At 39.3% G+C, this 19,554-nt stretch overlaps 1 protein-coding gene across 1 annotated transcript; it reads left to right on the forward strand.

Moving 5' to 3' along the window:
* The first annotated feature begins 3,886 nt into the window (after positions 1 to 3,886).
* Positions 3,887 to 6,667, forward strand: LOC133860768 (G-type lectin S-receptor-like serine/threonine-protein kinase At2g19130). Its single transcript, XM_062296379.1, has one exon. It carries the CDS (start codon positions 3,984 to 3,986, stop codon positions 6,456 to 6,458), a length of 2,475 nt encoding a protein of 824 aa, XP_062152363.1. The 5' UTR covers positions 3,887 to 3,983; the 3' UTR covers positions 6,459 to 6,667.
* Positions 6,668 to 19,554: the final 12,887 nt, after the last annotated feature.

The following is a 19,554-nucleotide window of genomic DNA, read 5'->3' on the forward strand; positions in this document are numbered from 1 at the left end:
ATGCATCTGGTGGGATTTGGTCATACTTGTCATACACTTGTTTCCTAGGTATTCATAGGACTTTGAGGATGAAGAGGTGTTTTCTGGTCATCTGGTTTGACATTAGTGGACAAGAAGAAGAAGAAGAAGAAGAGGTTTTTCTGGTCATTTGGTTTGACATTAGTCTGGTCATCTGGTTTGACATTAGTGGTGGTCCAAAGGGGTATATGCTGCAAGTTGAAGTGGTCAAAACGGACCTATGCCTTAGGCCCGTATATGTATGTATGTTGGTATGGGTTGCATATATTGATGGCGAGGAAATAGGCCAATGCAAGCAAACTCCTCGCAGGCAAAGACCCATATAACTTTCGGTTTCAAACAATGAAAAGCTATCTGTAATTTTGTCAAAAAAAAAAAAAAATCCCCATTGTAGCAGCCTAAAAAAAATACTCAAAAATAATATTTAAATAAAATAGAGAGTGAAATAGAGAATTTGTATTGAAAATAGAGTAAGTAAAATAGAAAAACGTGTGTTTTGAGTAGCTAAAAACGCTAAAATTATTGGAGATGCTTTAAGTTTGAGAAGGATCCAAGTGGAAATTCTTAAGAAGGATGATTTGACGGCAATAAGTTCTAATAGGGTGAGTATGTATAAATTCTTTTGCTGCAAACATGTGTTTTACGAGAAATAGTCTAATCCTTTTAACCTTTTTTCCTTTATGTGGTTTGTTGGGAATAATTCTATTATCACCGACCCATCTGAAAAGGATCAGGTCTCAAGGCCAGTATTAGCCCATGGAGAATTGTGGGCTTTAGGCGAAGATAACAAGACTTCCGAGTAGACCTATTTCGAGAGATAGGCGGCCAAGTCTACATCAAATTCAAACTCTTAATTTTGATTATTTTGTAGTAATCCTAAAAGCTTGAAAAACATCATAAAATATTCATTTCAAATCGTATCGAAAACGGTTGACGGCTCAACTTTCATTCTCTGTCATATTTTGAAATTCAACTAACGTATCCCATTAGTTCCGTAGACTGATATTATAGACTCGTTGCCATGTGATAAGACCATCCCAATGTGAGAAAAAGTCATGGGGTTTGTGGAAAAAAATTTAATGCTAGCTGGTGGCGACGGGACTCTTGTCTATTCTACTGGGGCCATCGTTTTACCAAGAGAGACCGCAAAGTCATGGTACTGGCCGAGATAGAGAACCTTCTAGATAGACCAATGATGGGGTTTGAACATTCATAGCCGAATCGCCGAAATTAACGGCTCAAATGTGTCGGCCTGTGAACCCACTACCGCCAGTACATCTTTTTCTTAGCGAAAATGACTTGTGTATGATATCCAACACGGCACACATATATGAAAGAAGACCCATAAATCATTATAATATTCTGGAGATTGATTGATAGACGTAGGTTGTGTTGACTCTTTTTTAACACCGTTGATGGTTGTGATTTTATAGGGTTGATTCGGTCAGAAATACGTACATATGGGATGGATGTGTTGTACCCAAATGATGCTCCGTGGACCCAAAACGCACCCGTGGAGTCGTGGTGGACCAAGTCATACCACAAATAATTGTTCGCATTTAAAAACCTTTGGAAAATCGAAAGGTTTATCACTTTGGAAAATCCCTGAATGACCCATTCTTTGGCAAAAGAATGAGCTGCAATATTAGTTTCACGTGGAGTATAACAAACTTTTCAATAGAGAAATTTTCTGAGAAGAATCTGAATATCCAAGATAATATTCCCAAGAAAGCTCCAATTCAGCCCCACTCTATTTATATCATTGACCACAATTAAAGAATCCCCTTCCAAGATAATCGAATTAAAACCCTGATTCCTACAGAATTCAACTGTATGTAAAGTAGCCAAAGCCTCAGCAACTTCTGGATTTCCCATAACAATAACTGAATGAGAGAGAGCAGCCACAACAAATCCATGAACATCCCGAACAACACAACCAAAACCCAAAATTCCCTTCTTAGAGTTAATGGCTGCATCCCAATTGGCTTTAAAATAACCAATGGGAGGAGGACACCAATTTAAAATTCTAGAAGACAGAGAAGTACCTTCAGGTTCCGTAAAGAAATGTCAGACTCCAAAGCTCCCTTATAATCACCAATAGCCATAGTAGCAGATGAAAGCACGTCATTTGGATGAAGAAAATCTCCTCCATGAACAACAGAATTCCTGCGAAACCAAATTCTTCGTGCCATCTCCACATTAAAATCTACCTCCTCTAGTGAACATAAAACAAAAAACATCTCCACAATCTCCTTAAAGGAATTTCCAACATTAGAACATTTCTGAATTTTTCGCCCACAAACTCCCCACACATCAGCTGCGGAAGGACATTCCCATAAAACATGAATCACCGTTTCAGGAACTGTTTTACAAAAGACACAAGCAGGGTCCAAATCTATACCTTTCCTTAAAAGATTATCTTTTGTAGGTAAGATATTGTGACACGCCCTCCAAATAAACATTTTTGTAGAATTTGGCACTTGCAAACTCCAAAGCCGCTTCCACAGTAGATTAAAAACCGAAATATTAGAGCTCTCACCTTGAGAAAACATTTGACGATCTTTCTCAATATGGTAAGCACTCCGCACTGTAAAATCACCTGTGGAAGATCCCCTCCAAATCATCACATCTTTATGACCATATTTACTTAAAGGAATACGAGAAATAACATTAGCTTCCTCCGTGCAAAAAATCGAATTAAGAAGATTCTCATCCCACCATTTAGAATCATTATCAAATAAAGCACAAACCTTTGCATCTTCAGAAAGTACCTTTCTAGGAGACTAAATAGCAAAAGTAGATGGAGTAGAAATCCATTTATCCCGCCAAATATGCACATTTCTACCATCCCCAATCCTCCAAATTAAACAATCTCGTGTCAGATCCTTAGATCCAAAAATACTCCTCCAAGCAAAAGAAGGTCTTCCTCCCAACTCAGCCTCCAAAAAATCACCCCTAGGAAAATATTTTGCCTTCAAAATTAGACCTGCCAAACTGTCTGGATTTTTTAACAGACGCCACCCCTGTTTAGCAAGCAAAGCTTTATTGAAGCAGCGTAAATCACGAAAGCCCAAACCTCCCTTTGTCTTGGATAGACTCATCTTTTTCCAACTCATCCAATGGATCTTAGATTCATTCTCTTTGTGACCCCACCAGAACTTCTGCATTATAGAATTAATATATGCACAAAGGCCCACAGGAAGTAAAAAAATACTCATGCTTCACTTGATTATAAAAAATTATTAAATTTTTCTCTTTTTTGTTTTTTATTTCTCTATCATACATTACAAAGCCTCCATTTTGAACAAATTATTTAAATAGAATAACGATAATAAATAATTAAAATGATGTAGCTGTTGAGAGTGCTTTAAAAAAGTAGATGGCTAAAATGGAGAAAATCAATTTTTAATAATTTTAAATAATAAAATTTGATGAGACTACTAAAAATGCTTTAAATACTATCAATTTCAAAAAATTTAGATACCAATATTTTGTAGAGGAGCCCTGATAAGACCATTTGGATGAACGAGTTTTGAATTGTCCGAACATTTAATCAGATAAATAGGCCTGTCAAAACCCTCATGCAAGGTTTGGGCAATCGAATTGTAGGCAAGGTGGTCTAATTAATAAAAAATAAGAGAATGCTTGAAGCAATTTTTCTTTGACATTTATCCGGTAAAATATGTCTCATAAATAATTTTTTGCTCTCAAATTTAAACAAATAAATTGATACGGAAAAGCAGAAAGGCATGAAGCAAAATGAAATTAATAATTTCGGACACAGCACGACAAATATGCTGAAGGGCGTAGTGGTGAGTTGACTCAATAAACTTCCACTGCCACACGCGTCGAGGTGGCGAAATGAGTATTTAATCGACCCGTTCCTGGGTTCTCTCTCCGAGTCCCTCTAGTAATTGTCTGTTCCTCAAAAAATCTTAGCTACTCTGCAAAAGTTCTTTGCAGCCATGGATACCAAGAAGAATCCATGGCTCATGCTTTCTCTTCTCTTCCTCGGCTTATCTGTCAACAGCCGTATTTCCCTTGGAGCTGACACCATCTCTGCCAACCAAACTCTCTCTGGTGACCAAACCATTGTCTCTAAAGGTGGGAACTTCGTTCTGGGTTTCTTCAAACCAGGTAACTCTTCTAAATACTACATAGGCATGTGGTACAGTACTAGTATAGTCTCAACCCAAACCATTGTTTGGGTCGCAAACAGAGATAAACCGATCTCTGATAAGAGTTCTTCTGTGTTAAGAATCTCGGATGGTAATTTGGTTCTCTTCAATGAGTCCCAAATCCCAGTTTGGTCCACAAATTTGACCCCCACCACTTCATCAAGTCCTGTAGAAGCTGTTCTTCTAGATAATGGAAATCTTGTTCTGAATGATGGGTCTAATTCATCACAACATTTATGGCAAAGTTTTGATCACCCAGCTCATACATGGCTTCCTGGTAGTAAGATTGGATTGAACAAAATTACCAATGAAAACCAACGCCTCATTTCTTGGAAGAATGAGAACGATCCTGCACCAGGACTCTTCAATCTTGAGCTACAGGCAAATACCAGTGAGTATATTATTCTGTGGAATAGGTCCATTCAATTTCAGTATTGGACAAGTGGAGCTTGGAATGGGAAGATTTTTAGCTTAGTTCCTGAAATGTCGGCCAATTATATCTACAACTTCAGTTATGTTAACAACACAAATGAGAGTTATTTCACCTATTATCTTTACGATACTTCCATCATTTCTCGATTCGTGATGGAAGTTTCTGGGCAGATTCAGCAAACGACATGGTTAAAAAATACCAATCAGTGGAATTTGTTTTGGTCTCAACCGAAAACACAATGCGAGGTTTATGATTTTTGCGGGGCTTTTGGTACCTGCAACGAAGAATCAAAGCCTTTTTGTAGCTGCTTGAAAGGTTTTGTTGTTAAGTCGCAGAACGACTGGAATTTGTCGGATTATTCTGGTGGGTGCAAGAGGAGAACTGCTTTACTGTGTGAGAATACCAATCTTACTAATGGGCAGGAGGACAGGTTCTTACCAATGCCCAGCATGGCATTGCCTGTCCAACCACAATTTGTTGGGGTTGGAAGTGCTACAGAATGTGAATCCACCTGCTTGAATAACTGCTCCTGCACTGCTTATGCTTATGAAAGCAATAATTGTTCATTTTGGGTTGGAGATCTCTTGAATCTGGAACAACACTCAGGAGGTGATACTAAAGGGGGAACTCTATATCTCAAACTTGCAGCTTCGGAGTTCTCAAGTAAAGAGAATAATAAGGGGATGATTGTTGGTGCTGTTGCGGGCTCAGTTGCAGGGGTAGCAATTCTGCTAGGCCTTTTTATAATCCTTATGCGAAGAAAGAGAGCTGTTGGAACTGGAAAAGCAGTAGAAGGTTCGTTGGTGGCATTTGGATACAGAGACTTACAAAATGCGACCAAGAATTTCTCGGACAAGTTGGGGGGAGGAGGCTTTGGTTCTGTTTTCAAAGGGACGTTATCTGATTCAACAGTCATAGCAGTCAAGAAACTTGAAAGCATCAGCCAAGGAGAGAAGCAATTCCGCACAGAAGTCAGTACAATCGGGACAATCCAACATGTAAATCTTGTTCGGCTTCGTGGGTTCTGCTCTGAAGGTACTAGAAAGTTGCTGGTGTATGATTACATGCCAAATGGCTCTTTAGAATCTCATCTTTTCCATGAAAAGTTTTTGGATTGGAAAACAAGATACCAGATTGCTATAGGAACAGCTAGAGGCTTGTATTATCTCCATGAGAAGTGTAGAGAGTGCATCATACACTGTGACATAAAACCAGAAAACATTCTTCTAGATGCTTATTTGTGTCCAAAAGTGGCAGACTTTGGCCTGGCAAAGCTTGTTGGGCGGGAGTTCAGCCGAGTCTTGACAACCATGAGAGGCACAAGAGGTTATCTAGCTCCAGAGTGGATTTCAGGAGTGGCCATCACAGCCAAGGCCGATGTTTACAGCTATGGAATGATGCTCTTCGAGTTTGTCTCGGGAAGGAGAAACTCTGAGCCATCTGCAGATGGCAAAATCGGATTCTTCCCAACCCGAGCTGCAAGCCTCATAGCTGAAGAGGGCGATGTCCTTAGCCTATTAGATCCCAGGTTGGAGGGAAACGCTGATGTAGAGGAACTCACAAGAGTTTGTAAAGTTGCTTGTTGGTGCATCCAAGATGATGAAACTAGAAGGCCGCCGATGAGTCAGGTGGTTCAAATCCTTGAGGGTGTTCTAGATGTGAACCTGGCCCCGATTCCAAGATCTCTCCAAGTATTTGCTGACAATCAGGAGCACATAGTTTTCTTCACCGAGTCATCCTCAAGCCAAAGTTCACAGGCACGGAGCAACGCTTCAACTGCTTCCTCTCAGTCCAAGAGTGGCGTGTCATCGACGACTTCAAAGTCTTGAGAGCAATCAAATGAAGACATCTTGAGCTCTTATATGTTTGGTAAAGAATGCATTTTCTAATTTTTATTCTTTTAAATTTGTGTGCTAATAAATGTTATATATGGCTTCTATTTTTCTGGTAGGAGTGTTTGTGTATTTCATGGAAGCATTGCTTCAAAATCTCAAATAATGCAATTGGGTATGGCTACTGGTATAGCTATTAGCGTTTATTCTGTTTATCATTTGATCATCTCTATTACTTTGTTAACTGTTATGGTTTACGCTAGCAAATTGTAGGAGAGCATGTTTATTATATGGTTTTCGTATAACTGTGGCATGTATGGTTTTGTGAGCTTGGAGGCTAATAAAAGGTGCATTGCCTATTTGAAAGAATTCAATTTTGTTCTTAAATACCATGCCAGTACGATAACAAAGCAGCTGATGCATTGACCTGGAAAACACATTTACAACATTCTTTGGCAGTACAAGGTTTCTGATTAAGATTTTGGAATTATTTATGAAGAAATCATGGCTGGACAGAGTAACAGTCACCTTCCTTTTGTCATTCAAGATGGGTTTCTTTCTTTTCAAGGGACTCGTCAACGCTTGCCTAATGGTTTCCCGAGGGAGGAGAGTTGCATGCAGGTGGCACTGCTGGAAATTTTGGGCATGACAAAACCATTACTATGGTGTAAGAGCATTCACAATTTCAGTGGTTTCTTTATATTCTTTATATTTTTATGCAAAATAGCTAATCAAAATCTACTTTTTCTAGTTTAATAAATCACTTTTCAAAACTTGCTTCCAACCATTTATTTAAATTTGTTACAAATTTTATTAAAATAATCGTTTTTAAATATTTTTAGTAAGACAAATAATTGCAAATTAGATGAAATCGCAAATTGCAAATAAAAAAAATAGACAAATCATAACAAAATTATCTACAAATTGCAAATCGCCTCACTTCTCACGCAACATATCTCTCTCGTTGCTCAACCATCGTCGACGACAGTACGCGGTGTCTCCTCGTGAACCTCCATTGGCATGTGGTCCTCCACCGAATCTCCTTCAAGAATGCCGTGAAAGCCGTGGCCTTTAGCCCTTGTAGGTCCCGCATCACCGTCGCAATTGGAAAGCTCCACCAAATCTCCTTTAGGAGCACTGCGATCTGCTCCACCATCTTTGCTCAGCCAAGGCAGGACTACCATGTTGCGTAAGAAAAATGTTAAAAAATGAGAGAGGAGAGAAATGTCAAAATAATTATGCGTTTATGAACAGTATCACATCACATCTGGCATTTTTCGCATAATTGGATGCAGGTGATTTTTAGTCCTTCATTAGCTATTTTAGCTAAAAGTAGTCTATTGGGATGCTATAAGATCATATATGTTGGCCTTCACTAAAACTTGATGTGGCCAAGTTTATTAGACAATTTCGTAGTTGTCCGCTTGCCAAAGGGAGGAAGCAAAATACAGGATTTGTAAAATCCATTGTTGATTGCTCATGAATCTTGACTTCCTAAATCAACTCCATTCCCATGGAAGTTAATAACATAATGAATCTAGCCATCTAGGTGATCTTTGACACACATAGGTACTGTCATTTGAAAATATTCGTTCTTGACTTAACAGAGATAACTCTTACATATCATAAACATAGTGAAAAAAAACATAAACAAGAGAGAGAAGAGAAATGGACAAAGTTTTTCTTTAAATTGAGTTATAAGAAATTTAATCTATTAAACTAACATAGCGTACCATATAATAAAACCCCCTTGAGAATAGGCCAATTCCCTGGTTATTAAACTTGTCCACCTTCAATATGACCTTAAGCCAGGCCCACCGGCAACGAGCCTACAAGTCAGTCGTACGTCATTCATGTTAGGTAGACTAAGCTTGAGCTAATTTAGGCCGACCGGACCTAATTCGATTAGGTTGGCTAGACCAAATTTATCAAGAATTAGTAGGTGCAAGGGGCATAAAGAGAAGCTACACCCACAATATCCTAGCCATTGCCACTTGGATTAGTACTATTTAGTAGCATTCTATTACAACCAGAAAATGATAGAAGCGTGAGCTAAGAGAGTGGGGGCCACATAATAAAATTCTATTAGCCCTAAACCTTTCACTCAATCTGTTATGCGTGCAAAACACTATAAATCCCATTCTCCTTGCCAAACACACTAACTCTCTCTTACTTACTTTCATTCTCAAAACTATTCACAGACTTAGGCATCAGAGTGACCCCTACTGAACTACCAACGGGTCAACATTGCATGTGTTAACCAACCACCTGTCGAAGGATCTTCGACATATCAGGATGATACGGTGCTCCATCAAGAAGGAAATATGATGGCTAATTTGACTCTCCATTCAAGGAAATATCATGCACCAAGAAGGAAAGAATTATAACAAAGGCATGCGTGCAAAACAAGAAAGGCATATCAGACTTAAGAAGGAAACTCTACTATAATTCAACATGTAATCTTGTAATTGACAGCTCAATCCTCTGAGCGTCCACTTTGATGGGAGAAACAACAATACTCAAACTCTCTCTTTGTGTGAATCTACAAGGAAACTACAAAATAAAGCAATATATATCCAAACACTACAAGCACAAGACACAATTTTTAATTGGAAAAGCTTCTCTGTGTGAGAAGGAAAAACCACTGGGTCACTTAAACAATTCCACTATCAACAATTACGGGAATACATGAGTCTTCTCTAATCTCAACTAGAGACATACAATCAGCAACTATCTTCAAGAAATACAATTTCTTGGCTCAAATCAACTTCTACAAGAATAAAGAAAGATCTCACCAAAAGAGGCTACTGTTCACGGGCTGGAAGATGACCACCAGATACTCAGAATCCAATCTTCACCGTTCACAATGAAGATTCACGTGTCATGAACATCCCCTCAAAATTTCAGCTCAATTGGACCAAAAACGCTCGTTGATCGGAGCACTTGATCAAATTTGGACAGAAATTCCAGAAACTGGCGGCAGTTTCTTTTCTTTTTCATCTTGTATTTTCTGATTGCTCTCTCTTTGCTACAGTAAAGGGTAGGGTTATTAACCCTCTTTGGGCCTCTCTACCCATGTGCCAAAAAACATAGACAAACTTTGGGCCATCCTCACTTAGGAGGGAAACCCAACCCAACACACTTTGTGTATAAATGGCTGAGTGCCTCTCAGTGTAAATTATTGAAGAAATATTTCTTGTTAATACATACATATATTTCTTATTTCACACTTAAATCCCTCTTCCACTTCTAGCTCTACGTCTAAATCTATTGTCTTCAACCTTCCCAATATTGCATAGCTTATTGGTGTGCGAATGGATGGAGCAGACTACCTGAATTGGATCTTCCAATGTCTCCCTGTAACGTGCCCAGCGCAATTCCTGCCTTGAACTAATGGCAAGGATTGCAATAATCTTCATCTTGAGTATGTACTCTAGCTCAAAAAATATCAGTTTGTGTTTAGTTGGCTTAATGCCACTCTAGCTGAAATGGTGTGATTCATACGACTTGAACTTTGCCCATCAGGTCTGGTTGGCTTTATCCAACCTTTATGCCTTTCAATCTCTCTCCTGGGTTCATCATCTCAAGCAGCAATTGTAGAACCTTCATCAAGATAGTAAAAGTTGTACTGAATATCATCTCCTATGTAATTGGTGGCCTAAATGCCTCTTATACTGCCTTTATCACCACCTACTAGTTTGCACTGCGCAACTCTACCATGATTACTAGGAAGCCCACACCCCCTGGTCCAAGTACGACAAAGCAGAATTTTTTCTCATTGCAAAAATTTGCTCCACGCCCAAATCAGAATTTCCCCCGGTCCTCAACAACAATTTGTTGCCCGCCCAAATCACCAGAGAGAAAAAATCTTGTTGCCCAGTTACTCCTCCACGCCCCAACAAGAGTCTCTTTCTCCCAACAATTTCAACAGTGCTCCACACAGCCCGTGTTAGATTTGTGGAAAACTTAGTCATCGGGCTCTTGATTGCTTCCATCACATGGACTACAGCTTTCAACGGCGCAATCCTCCTACTCAACTTGTAGCTATGGTAGCCCAAACTAATGTCATGCATGAGGACGACCTATGGTATGCCGACAGTGGCGCAAACAATCACATCATAAATGATGTTGCCAACTTGTCTCTTCATGAACCCTATGGTGGTGAGGAATCAGTAGCTATTGGTAATGACTCTAGGTTGCCTATTCAAAACACTAGTTCTCTTATTCTCCACACACCTTTATCCCCCTTCAATTTAAATTGTGTTATTCACTATCCCACGACTATGGCCAATTTGCTTTCCATTAATCAATTTTGCTTGGATAATGACTGTTTCTTTATTCTAACCAATTCTCATTACTTTGTCAAGGACAACAAAACTGGCACAACACTCCTGGAGAGTCTTAGTGAGGATGGGCTTTATCACATCCACATCAAAAAAACTTTCGTCAGTAAGTGTCGTGCACACATCGCCCTTTTTGGTGTCTCATCTTGTAGCCCCTCAGTGTGTTGAAGGTTTCTTCAAGATCTGCTACATGATTTGCCACTTGTATACTCGTAACCAGCATGTCATCCACATATATCTCCACATTTCTCCCGATATGGTCTCAATACATTTTGTTGACCAGCCTTTGGTAGGTAGCTTCAGCATTCTTGAGTTTGAAAGCCATCATCTTGTAGCAGTACAGTCCCCGGTCGGTGATAAAGGAAGTCTTCTCCTGATCAATTCCATGCATGTGAATTTGATTGTACCTCGAGAAGGCGCCCATGAAGTTGAGGAGCTAGTGTCCCGAGGTGGAGTCAACAAGTATATCCATCCGGGGAAGGGAAAAGCTATCTTTGGGACATGTTTTGTTCAGGTCGGTGAAGTCAACCCACATCCTCCATTTGTCGTTTGCCTTCTCCACTAACACCATGTTCGCCAACCAGTCGGGATAATCGACTTCTCGGATGAACCCGGCTTGTAAGAGCTTCTCTACTTCTTACGAGATTGCCTGATTCCTCTCAGGAGAGAAGCTTCTCCTCTTTTGTTTGACAAGCTAGTGACTCGGATCCACATTCAGCATGTGAGTCAATACCGAGGGATCAATGCCTGTCATGTCTTCATGGCTCCAAGCGAACACATCTGCATTATCACAGAGGAAGGCCACCAAGGATTCTTTGAGCGGCGAAGATAATTGAGATTCAACCCTTATTTTTCTCTTCGAGTTTCCAATCTTGAATTCCTCCATGTCCTCGACCGGCTCCCCCAACTTTGATTGGTAATTCTCTTCTTCCTCTATTTTGACCTCGGAAGCTGTCTTCCCGAGAGCACCCTTTAGTGTGATGTTGTAGCATTGTTGCACTACCCACTAATCCCCCTTAACTTCTCCAATTCCCTGCTTGGTTGGAAATTTCATCTTCAAATGTGGCGTAGATGTGATGGCTTTTAGCTCTTTAAGAGCCGTCCTTTCGAGTATTGTGTTGTAGGCTGAGGGGCAATTTATCAGCAGAAACTTGACCATTATGGTCTTTTGTTTCAGGTGGTCCCCTTCTGTTACTGGGAGTTTGATAGAGCCAACCGGTAGGACCTGCTCTTCATGTGTGTGAATGCCAATACAGGATGTCGGCTAAACTCCCATTATCCACAAATATCTTATGAATAATGTGGTTGGCTACCTGCAAGGTGATGACCAGGGCATTAGTATGGGGGAGGGACACTCCCACGTAATCTTCATCCAAGAATTCCACAACTGGGCTCTCCTTTTTCTTCAGGGATTTGTGAGGCCCGTCAATTGCCAGGACCTCCTACTTCTTCATTTGCCTTCTTGTTTGCGCTAGTCTCTCCACCTCTTGCAAACCCTTCAGATATTGTCCTAATCTCAGCTATAACACGCTGATCTTGGGGATTAGGTTGCCTCACACTTCTACTCCTGCTTCTCTCCCGTCTTGGCTCTTCCCTTCGCGGCTTCTCACTTCTCCTATAGTGTTCCCAAGGCCTATCTTCTTGATGCCTCCGAGGAGATGGAGCCCAGCATCTTTGGTTTCGAGGCGGATTGTCTCGAGGCTCTTTGTCTCGGTTCAAGCTAGGTTGGGCTTGGTTGTCTATAAGAAAATAGACAAGCTTCTTGCTCCCAATGAACCTTTCAATCATGAGCCGCAAGGATACGCAACCCTCGGTATGATGTCGCATTGCGTCATGGTACGTGCAATACTTGTCATTGTTCTTCTCGGGCGACTCTTTTGTGATCTTCTGAGGGTGGACATAGTCAAGATCCTTCCTTGCTTCCATCAGGACTTCATGGATCGACACATTGAGGGGTGTGAAGTTGTAGTCCTTGAACTGCTTGAGCGGTTTTGCCTCGGTGGTGGCATGCTTTGCTATCGGGTTCTTCTTCTCGGGATTCAGGAAACCGAGACTTGAGCCTTTCGTGAGCCAATAATGGCTTGGAGTGTTTCTTCCTAGTTTATGTATTCCTCCACTTTGTCCATAAAATCCAGCAAGTTCTCGGGCTCTCGGCGAGCAAGATCGGCCATCAGAGGCCCCTTGGGTCGTAACCCCTGGTACAAAGAAGCGTATACCATTTCATCCGTAGGACTCTTTACAGACAATTTGGCTTGGTTGAATTGCATGATGTAGTCTCTTAAGGACTCATCATCTTGCTAGCGTATTGATATCAGATGGCCCGAAGGCTTCTTCCGTATACGTTCGACCAGAAATTGAATCGGGAACTTTCTCCCCAAGTCATCAAAACTGACGATAAACTTTGGAGGGAGTTTCCAGAACCAGTCTCAGGCACTCCCAGACAAGGTGAGAGGGAAGGCTCAGCAGGCCACCTAGGACAGAGTTTCGTGAAGGTCCATATGAGCCCAGTAATTATCTAGGTGCTTGGTTGGATCCTCGATCCCGGTGAATGTTGTGATGCTCGGGCTCTTAAACTTCTCAGGCAGGAGAACAACAAATATCTGGTCAGTGAACGGCGAAGCCGTCCCATGCAAGCAGGTTGTCTACCAAAGAAGTTTTGCATTTCTCCTTTTGGTGGACTTCCTTCTGAAGTCGGTTGTACTTCTCGTCAAGGGAGGCCACCACCTCACTTAACCTCTTCTTCTTATTCTAGTGAGGATTCCTTTCAGCTCTATCGTTCCAAGAGTTGTCTCCAGGTTGGTTAGTCTGAGAATCGCCTGTAACGACCCACCCCCAATGATACAATATTGTCCGCTTTTGGCTCCCCCAAACCTGACTTCCCAGGAGGTCACCCATCCTGGTACTACTCTCGTAGAGGCACACTTAACTACGGAGTTCTAATAGGTTCATCACCATCACGGCTTTAAAACACATTGTGTCAAGAATGATGCATTTATACATATATGCACATCCCCATTCCCAGGCGATGTGAGACGTCACAATCACTCCCTCTTGGGACCCAGCGTCCCCGCTGGCGACCCTCATGGGATCATCCAATTCTTGGCGTCCCAGCAAGTGCTTGCTGATGACCCTCATGGGCTTGTGTACGCTCCCCCCATCTCAGGCTGGGCAATGGCTCTGATACCATTTGTAACGACCCACCCCCAATGACACAATATTGTCCGCTTTTGGCTTCCCCAAATCAGACTTCCCAGGAGGTCACCCATCCTGGTACTACTCTCACAGAAGCACGCTTAATTGCGGAGTTCTGATAGGTTCATCGTCCTCACGGCTTTAAAACGCGTTGTATCAAGAATGATGCTTTTATACATATATGCACATTCCCATTCCCATTCCCAGGCGATGTGGGACGTCACATCCCCTCGGCTCTCTAGATTCATATCTCCATCGACGTGTGTGTCGCTTTCATTTCCTTCGTTCTCGTTTGATCCTTCGGGGATCTGCCCCCCTGGGAGTCGCCCCAACAATCACAAGTCTTGATCGATAAGAGCTTGCATATCTTTGGTCATTTAAGTGATCCGGGCTTCCAATGTAGCTACATTGTTGTTGTTTGATGGTCTCCCCTCCTCGGGTGGAGGGTTGTTTCTCCCGAGATCTCTGGCTCTTGTGCGCACCATCACAATTTTTTTTTTTTGTTGAGAAACGAATTAAAAATCGTTTCCACAGACAGCGCCAAACTGTTGGTATAATTTCCGATATGGTGACGTGTCGCCTTGTGATTCGCCTTGTTCTTCCTACTCTACAAAATAACAAACAACTGTGTTGGGGGATGCCGACAATCCTGCTCCAATGCCTAAGTCAGTAGACAATTCCAGAGGGTATTCAGTATAATTCAGAGAGAATGCAGCTAGAGTATACCTGTATGTCTGTAGGTATTTATAGTAAGGGTGAGGACTGGTTTCTCTCGGAAATGGAGGGAGCTCATCCTCTGAACATGGGTCTCCCACTACCCAGATCGTGGGGCATCTGTACATCCAGATCATGAGTCTTTTTGCAACTAAGATGTGGGCTTCCTCGTGTCCGGATTGCATATCTTTACGCGTTCGGATTGTGTGTACCCATGTTCCGGAACATAGGGTGCTATGTGTCCGGAACGTGGGCTTGAACAAGTCCGAGACATGTTCTGGGTATCTCGGGATCTCAGTCTCTTCATGGCTTTTTACAGGTCACTTTCGACTGGGCTTGGCTTTACCAAGTGGTGGATCACATGGCCCGGCCCTTTCAGTGAATTAACGGGCTCGGGTAATGGATCCTAAATCCGGCTTTCTCTGCGACTGTAAATGGTGAATGGGCCTGAGTTGGACTATCAGGCTCATTTACTAACTATTAGGAATATTTCCTAACACATGTCAAATCGGCACAATCGTTGTTCCGGGATCGGACAATGGAGTTCTGAAGTATAGCCGAGTAGTGTAAGAAGTCATTTTCATCAAAGTCGGAGGAACAACAATCCGCAGTTGCAATTTAGTCTGACTTCAACAGGAGGGCTTCCAAGATTGGTTTATTTCTGTTGCTTTTTTTTTTTTTTTTCTACATACAATTTGGATGAGCAATTCATTTTTAAAATATCGCTGGAATTTTCGAAATTGTTGTGACTCTAATATAATTATTAAATTAGCAGATCTAAAATTTACTATAAAATCTGATGTCAAGATATCTTAGACCATTCTTCTAATCGGAATGTTGAATACTGTTTATTTTAATGGTTGTAGAGGATCTCCGGCAATGGATTTTGTCTTTTTTTTTTTTTTTTTTTAGTTTTTAACATTTATTTATTTATTTATTTTTCTTCTGTCATTGAAGAATATTATCGTAGTTAAAAGTTGACTACAATTAGTCAGGCCGGCTTAGGCCTTACCTGGAAATTTTATATGAGGCCTTTTTTTATATTTAAATATTAAATATTTTAAAATTTTATATTATATTCTGATTTAATATTTTATTATTATTATTATTTATTTATTTATTTTTATGCTTTTGAGATTCAATGTTATTATATTGCTAGTAATAAATTTTTTTAGAATTTTCTTTTTAGATTTAATTAATTTTTTTTTCAAGTTTTTCATATTCAATGCATATTTCTAACAAATATTTATTATTAAAAAATTTACATAAAAGAATAATTGAAGCTAATTCATCAAAGGAGCTTCATTTTTGTAATAAGTTCATCTACAACTTTCAATTACAAGTAATGATAATTTTTTTTAATAATTAGTAATGACTAATTATACAACATAATAATTGACTAGAAAGAGAAAAGGTAGGAAACACAGAAGGAGGAAGAACCTTAGAGAGACTCTATGAGAGAGAGGAAACTTACCTACAACAAGGCACGTAGCATTGGTAGCAATGACTGAGGTCTAAGTCAGAAAAACAAAACAAAGAAAATTAACTTTTTTTAAAAAAAAATTGTGGTTGTAGGTTGACAAGTCAGGTTGTAATGACTGAAAGTCTGAAAAGCAAAACATAGACAACCATAGATTTTCATCTTTATCCTGACAGTACAAAACAAGTAGGCGTGTAAATTCGGACCGGTTATAACCGGTCCAGAACAGGATCTGGGTACTAATCGGCTCCGGAAAACTAGGTCGGTTCCCGATTATTTATAACCGAGTAACCGGGGTACCTGGACTCGGAGTCGGGATTTGATTTTGAAAAAACCCGGTTATACCAGGGACCGGGTCTGTTAATTTATTAAAAAAGAAAAAGGAAAAAAATACTCCCTACCCTTTTACCCTATGATACACGACCTGAACCCTGAATCTCATTTCTTTCCTCTTTTTTTTTTTTTTTTTCCCTGTGCACCGCTGGCTTGCTGCCTTCATTTCTTCTTGTCTTCACGGCTCAGTGAATCACTTTTCACACCTGCCTTCTTCCTCTTCTTCAATTTTACTGACTTCCTCTTTGTTTCTCTACAGATCTAGTGTTTTCTGAAGTAGACGAAGCAAAGGAAGCAGGTGGAGCAAATGTTAGATTTGGATCATTTTTTAGATCTGGTTTAATTTTGCATTTGAACTTCTGATTTGCCTGGATTTTGGGGATTTTGGTTGATTTTTGTGATTTCGGTAGTGTTTTGTTTGTGTGAAGAAAGTGCTATATAAACCACTAAAATGGATGGAGAGGTTCAAGTTAAATATTTGAATGGCAACATAAAAAATATGGGGAAAAAGAAAGAGAAAACTTGATGTTTTATAAATTATATAGAGCTAATAATGATGTTTTTATAAACTTGGGAGGATCGACAACTTATCAATGGCCTGTTTACAATAAAGAAAACTATTAGAGTTCCTATTAAATGTGTGGGAGAATGTGGCAAAAACTTAGTGAAGGATAATGGTAGTTGAAAATTTTAGTAGACTTGTTGGTTTGTTACTTTGTTCGCTCTTAGTAGACATTTTCTTATCTATGTAATATTTATTTTATTTCTGAAGATTTTTGGATTGTAGGTTTGTTTCGTTTGCTCTTAGTAGACATTTTGTTATTTGTGTATGTAATATTCATTTTATTTATGAAGAAATATGGATTGTAGGTCTGTTTTATTTGCTCTTAGTAGACATTTTGTTATCTGTGTATATAATATTCATTTTATTTCTGAAGAAATATGGACTGTAGGTTTGTTTATTTGCTATTAATAGACATTTTGTTATCTATGTAAATTCTGGACATTTCATGTGGATTCTTATTATGGGTTTTCTAATGTTACTAGGCTTTTACGTGGATTTAATAACTGAATATAACTGGATTTCATTACAGTTGGACTAGAATTTTATAACTGAATATATAAAGCCCAAAAAAGTTTAAGTGAAGTTAAAAAAAAAAAAAAAGGCCCAATATATATATATATATATATATATATATATATATATATATATATATTTAAAAATACCCGACCTGGATACCCGATTTTACTCGTGGTACCCGAATCCGGACTAGGTTATTGAAAATCCAATAACCGGGACCCCGGTTTTGGCCAATAACCTGATATACATACCTAAAAACGAGTTGTTTGAACTGAAGAAAGAGAATGACTATTGTCTCAGGCTCTCAGCACAGTAATAGAAAAGAAAATAAAAGACAAAAAGAAAAAAAAAAAAAGTAGGACTTATTGTGCGAGAGATTGCCAAGGGAGAGGTGGAGAACCTGTAGGCCAGAGCTAACTGGTTGTCAAGCGGGCAAGCTCGTAGCGGTGGTCCTGCACCTTCTACTTCTTGGCAGCCGAAGAAAATTACTTCTTCACTCTGATTGTGTATGTGTCTGTTTTTTTTTTTTTTTTTTTTTTTTTTTTGACTTTATAAAAGATTCTTTTTGTTGTTAGAATATTGGAATTGTGTAACAAAAACATTAGTTATTTAGCCAGTAGACTTCATATATAGAGAATGGTGTGAAATTTCTAAAGCAGGACAATTGAATTTTTTTTACTAGATCATATCAAGATGTCATTATTATTTTTCTATGAAACTTTCATTGACAAGTTGAAGCTTTCTGCTAAAGAAATTAGAAATTGACAATCGAATGATGGCTGCATTTCTCAAGACTGATATGGGGAGGAAACATCTTGGTTGATATTGAGATTCTAATGGCATATTACTCCGAAGAAGCAGTCTTATTTGTACATTTTCCACTCTTTAAAAAATCTAAATTTTCAATTGTAGTTATTTCATAAGAATAACATTGAAGCAGTATTTTATCATGTCACCGAGCCACTACTTTACTTGGCTTTTAATCTTGCAATTAATTACTGCTGCTTTTTTTTTTTTTTTGGGTGCAAACAGAGGGATGCCAATTAAAGAGTCCATGTTATTCTTGCATTTAACACAGAATACATTTAAATTACAGGATTTGTTAGTCGTATATCCACAAAAACATGAATACAGGCAAGAACTGTGTACATATGCAGTTGACAGTTCATCACAGGCACTAGACCCACTACATTTTCCTTGGGATGTAGATGAACGCCATCAGGGCGAAAATGAACCAGGCAACTTAATTGAAGATCAAAAGAACGTCTACATTTGCCTCATGATGAAGATGAAACTTCTTCTGAGTGAAGATGAACCAAAGCGAAAACTAATTGAAGATCAAGCAACGTTGCAATGTATTTTGTTGTGTTTCGGCACTATTTTGTGCTTCTTCTTTTTTTCCTTTTTGTTGTAATTTTTCTTCTGTAATGTTTTACTTGCTTGCGAATGCAGCATTGAGCCCAAAATCATCAAAGTCTGGTTTTAGAACCACAAGTAGATAGATGTGAAAAAGTTCAAAATGAAATCACGTTCATTTTGTCATTGTTAATTTATTTCTCTTTGTAGTGGATTTTACTTTGATCCTCAAACTCCATTTTCATACAAATGCTAAACTTCATAGTTTGTAATTTGTTGGAAACTCACATCCTAATTGCTAGTAGATCAACTTTACTATTCATATGAAAAGTTGCAGACATACAAAACTTCAAATTTCATAGTTCAGATAGTTGGCATTCTTTGGAATTTCTTGAGGAAATGGTTGTCTGTATGCACCTGCAATTGTGCATACACACTATTCTTTCATGTACGATTGTACTTGCTTTGAGTTCAAATTTAACATACAATTTTGTAAAATTCATTATGCCAGATTGGCCAACCAAAACAAACCACTTCGCCCAGTACTAACAAAATTACATTTTGATCACATCAATAGAGACAAAACACCTAAAA

Source organism: Alnus glutinosa, chromosome 2 (assembly GCF_958979055.1).
Source record: "Alnus glutinosa chromosome 2, dhAlnGlut1.1, whole genome shotgun sequence".
Classification (NCBI taxonomy): domain Eukaryota; kingdom Viridiplantae; phylum Streptophyta; class Magnoliopsida; order Fagales; family Betulaceae; genus Alnus; species Alnus glutinosa.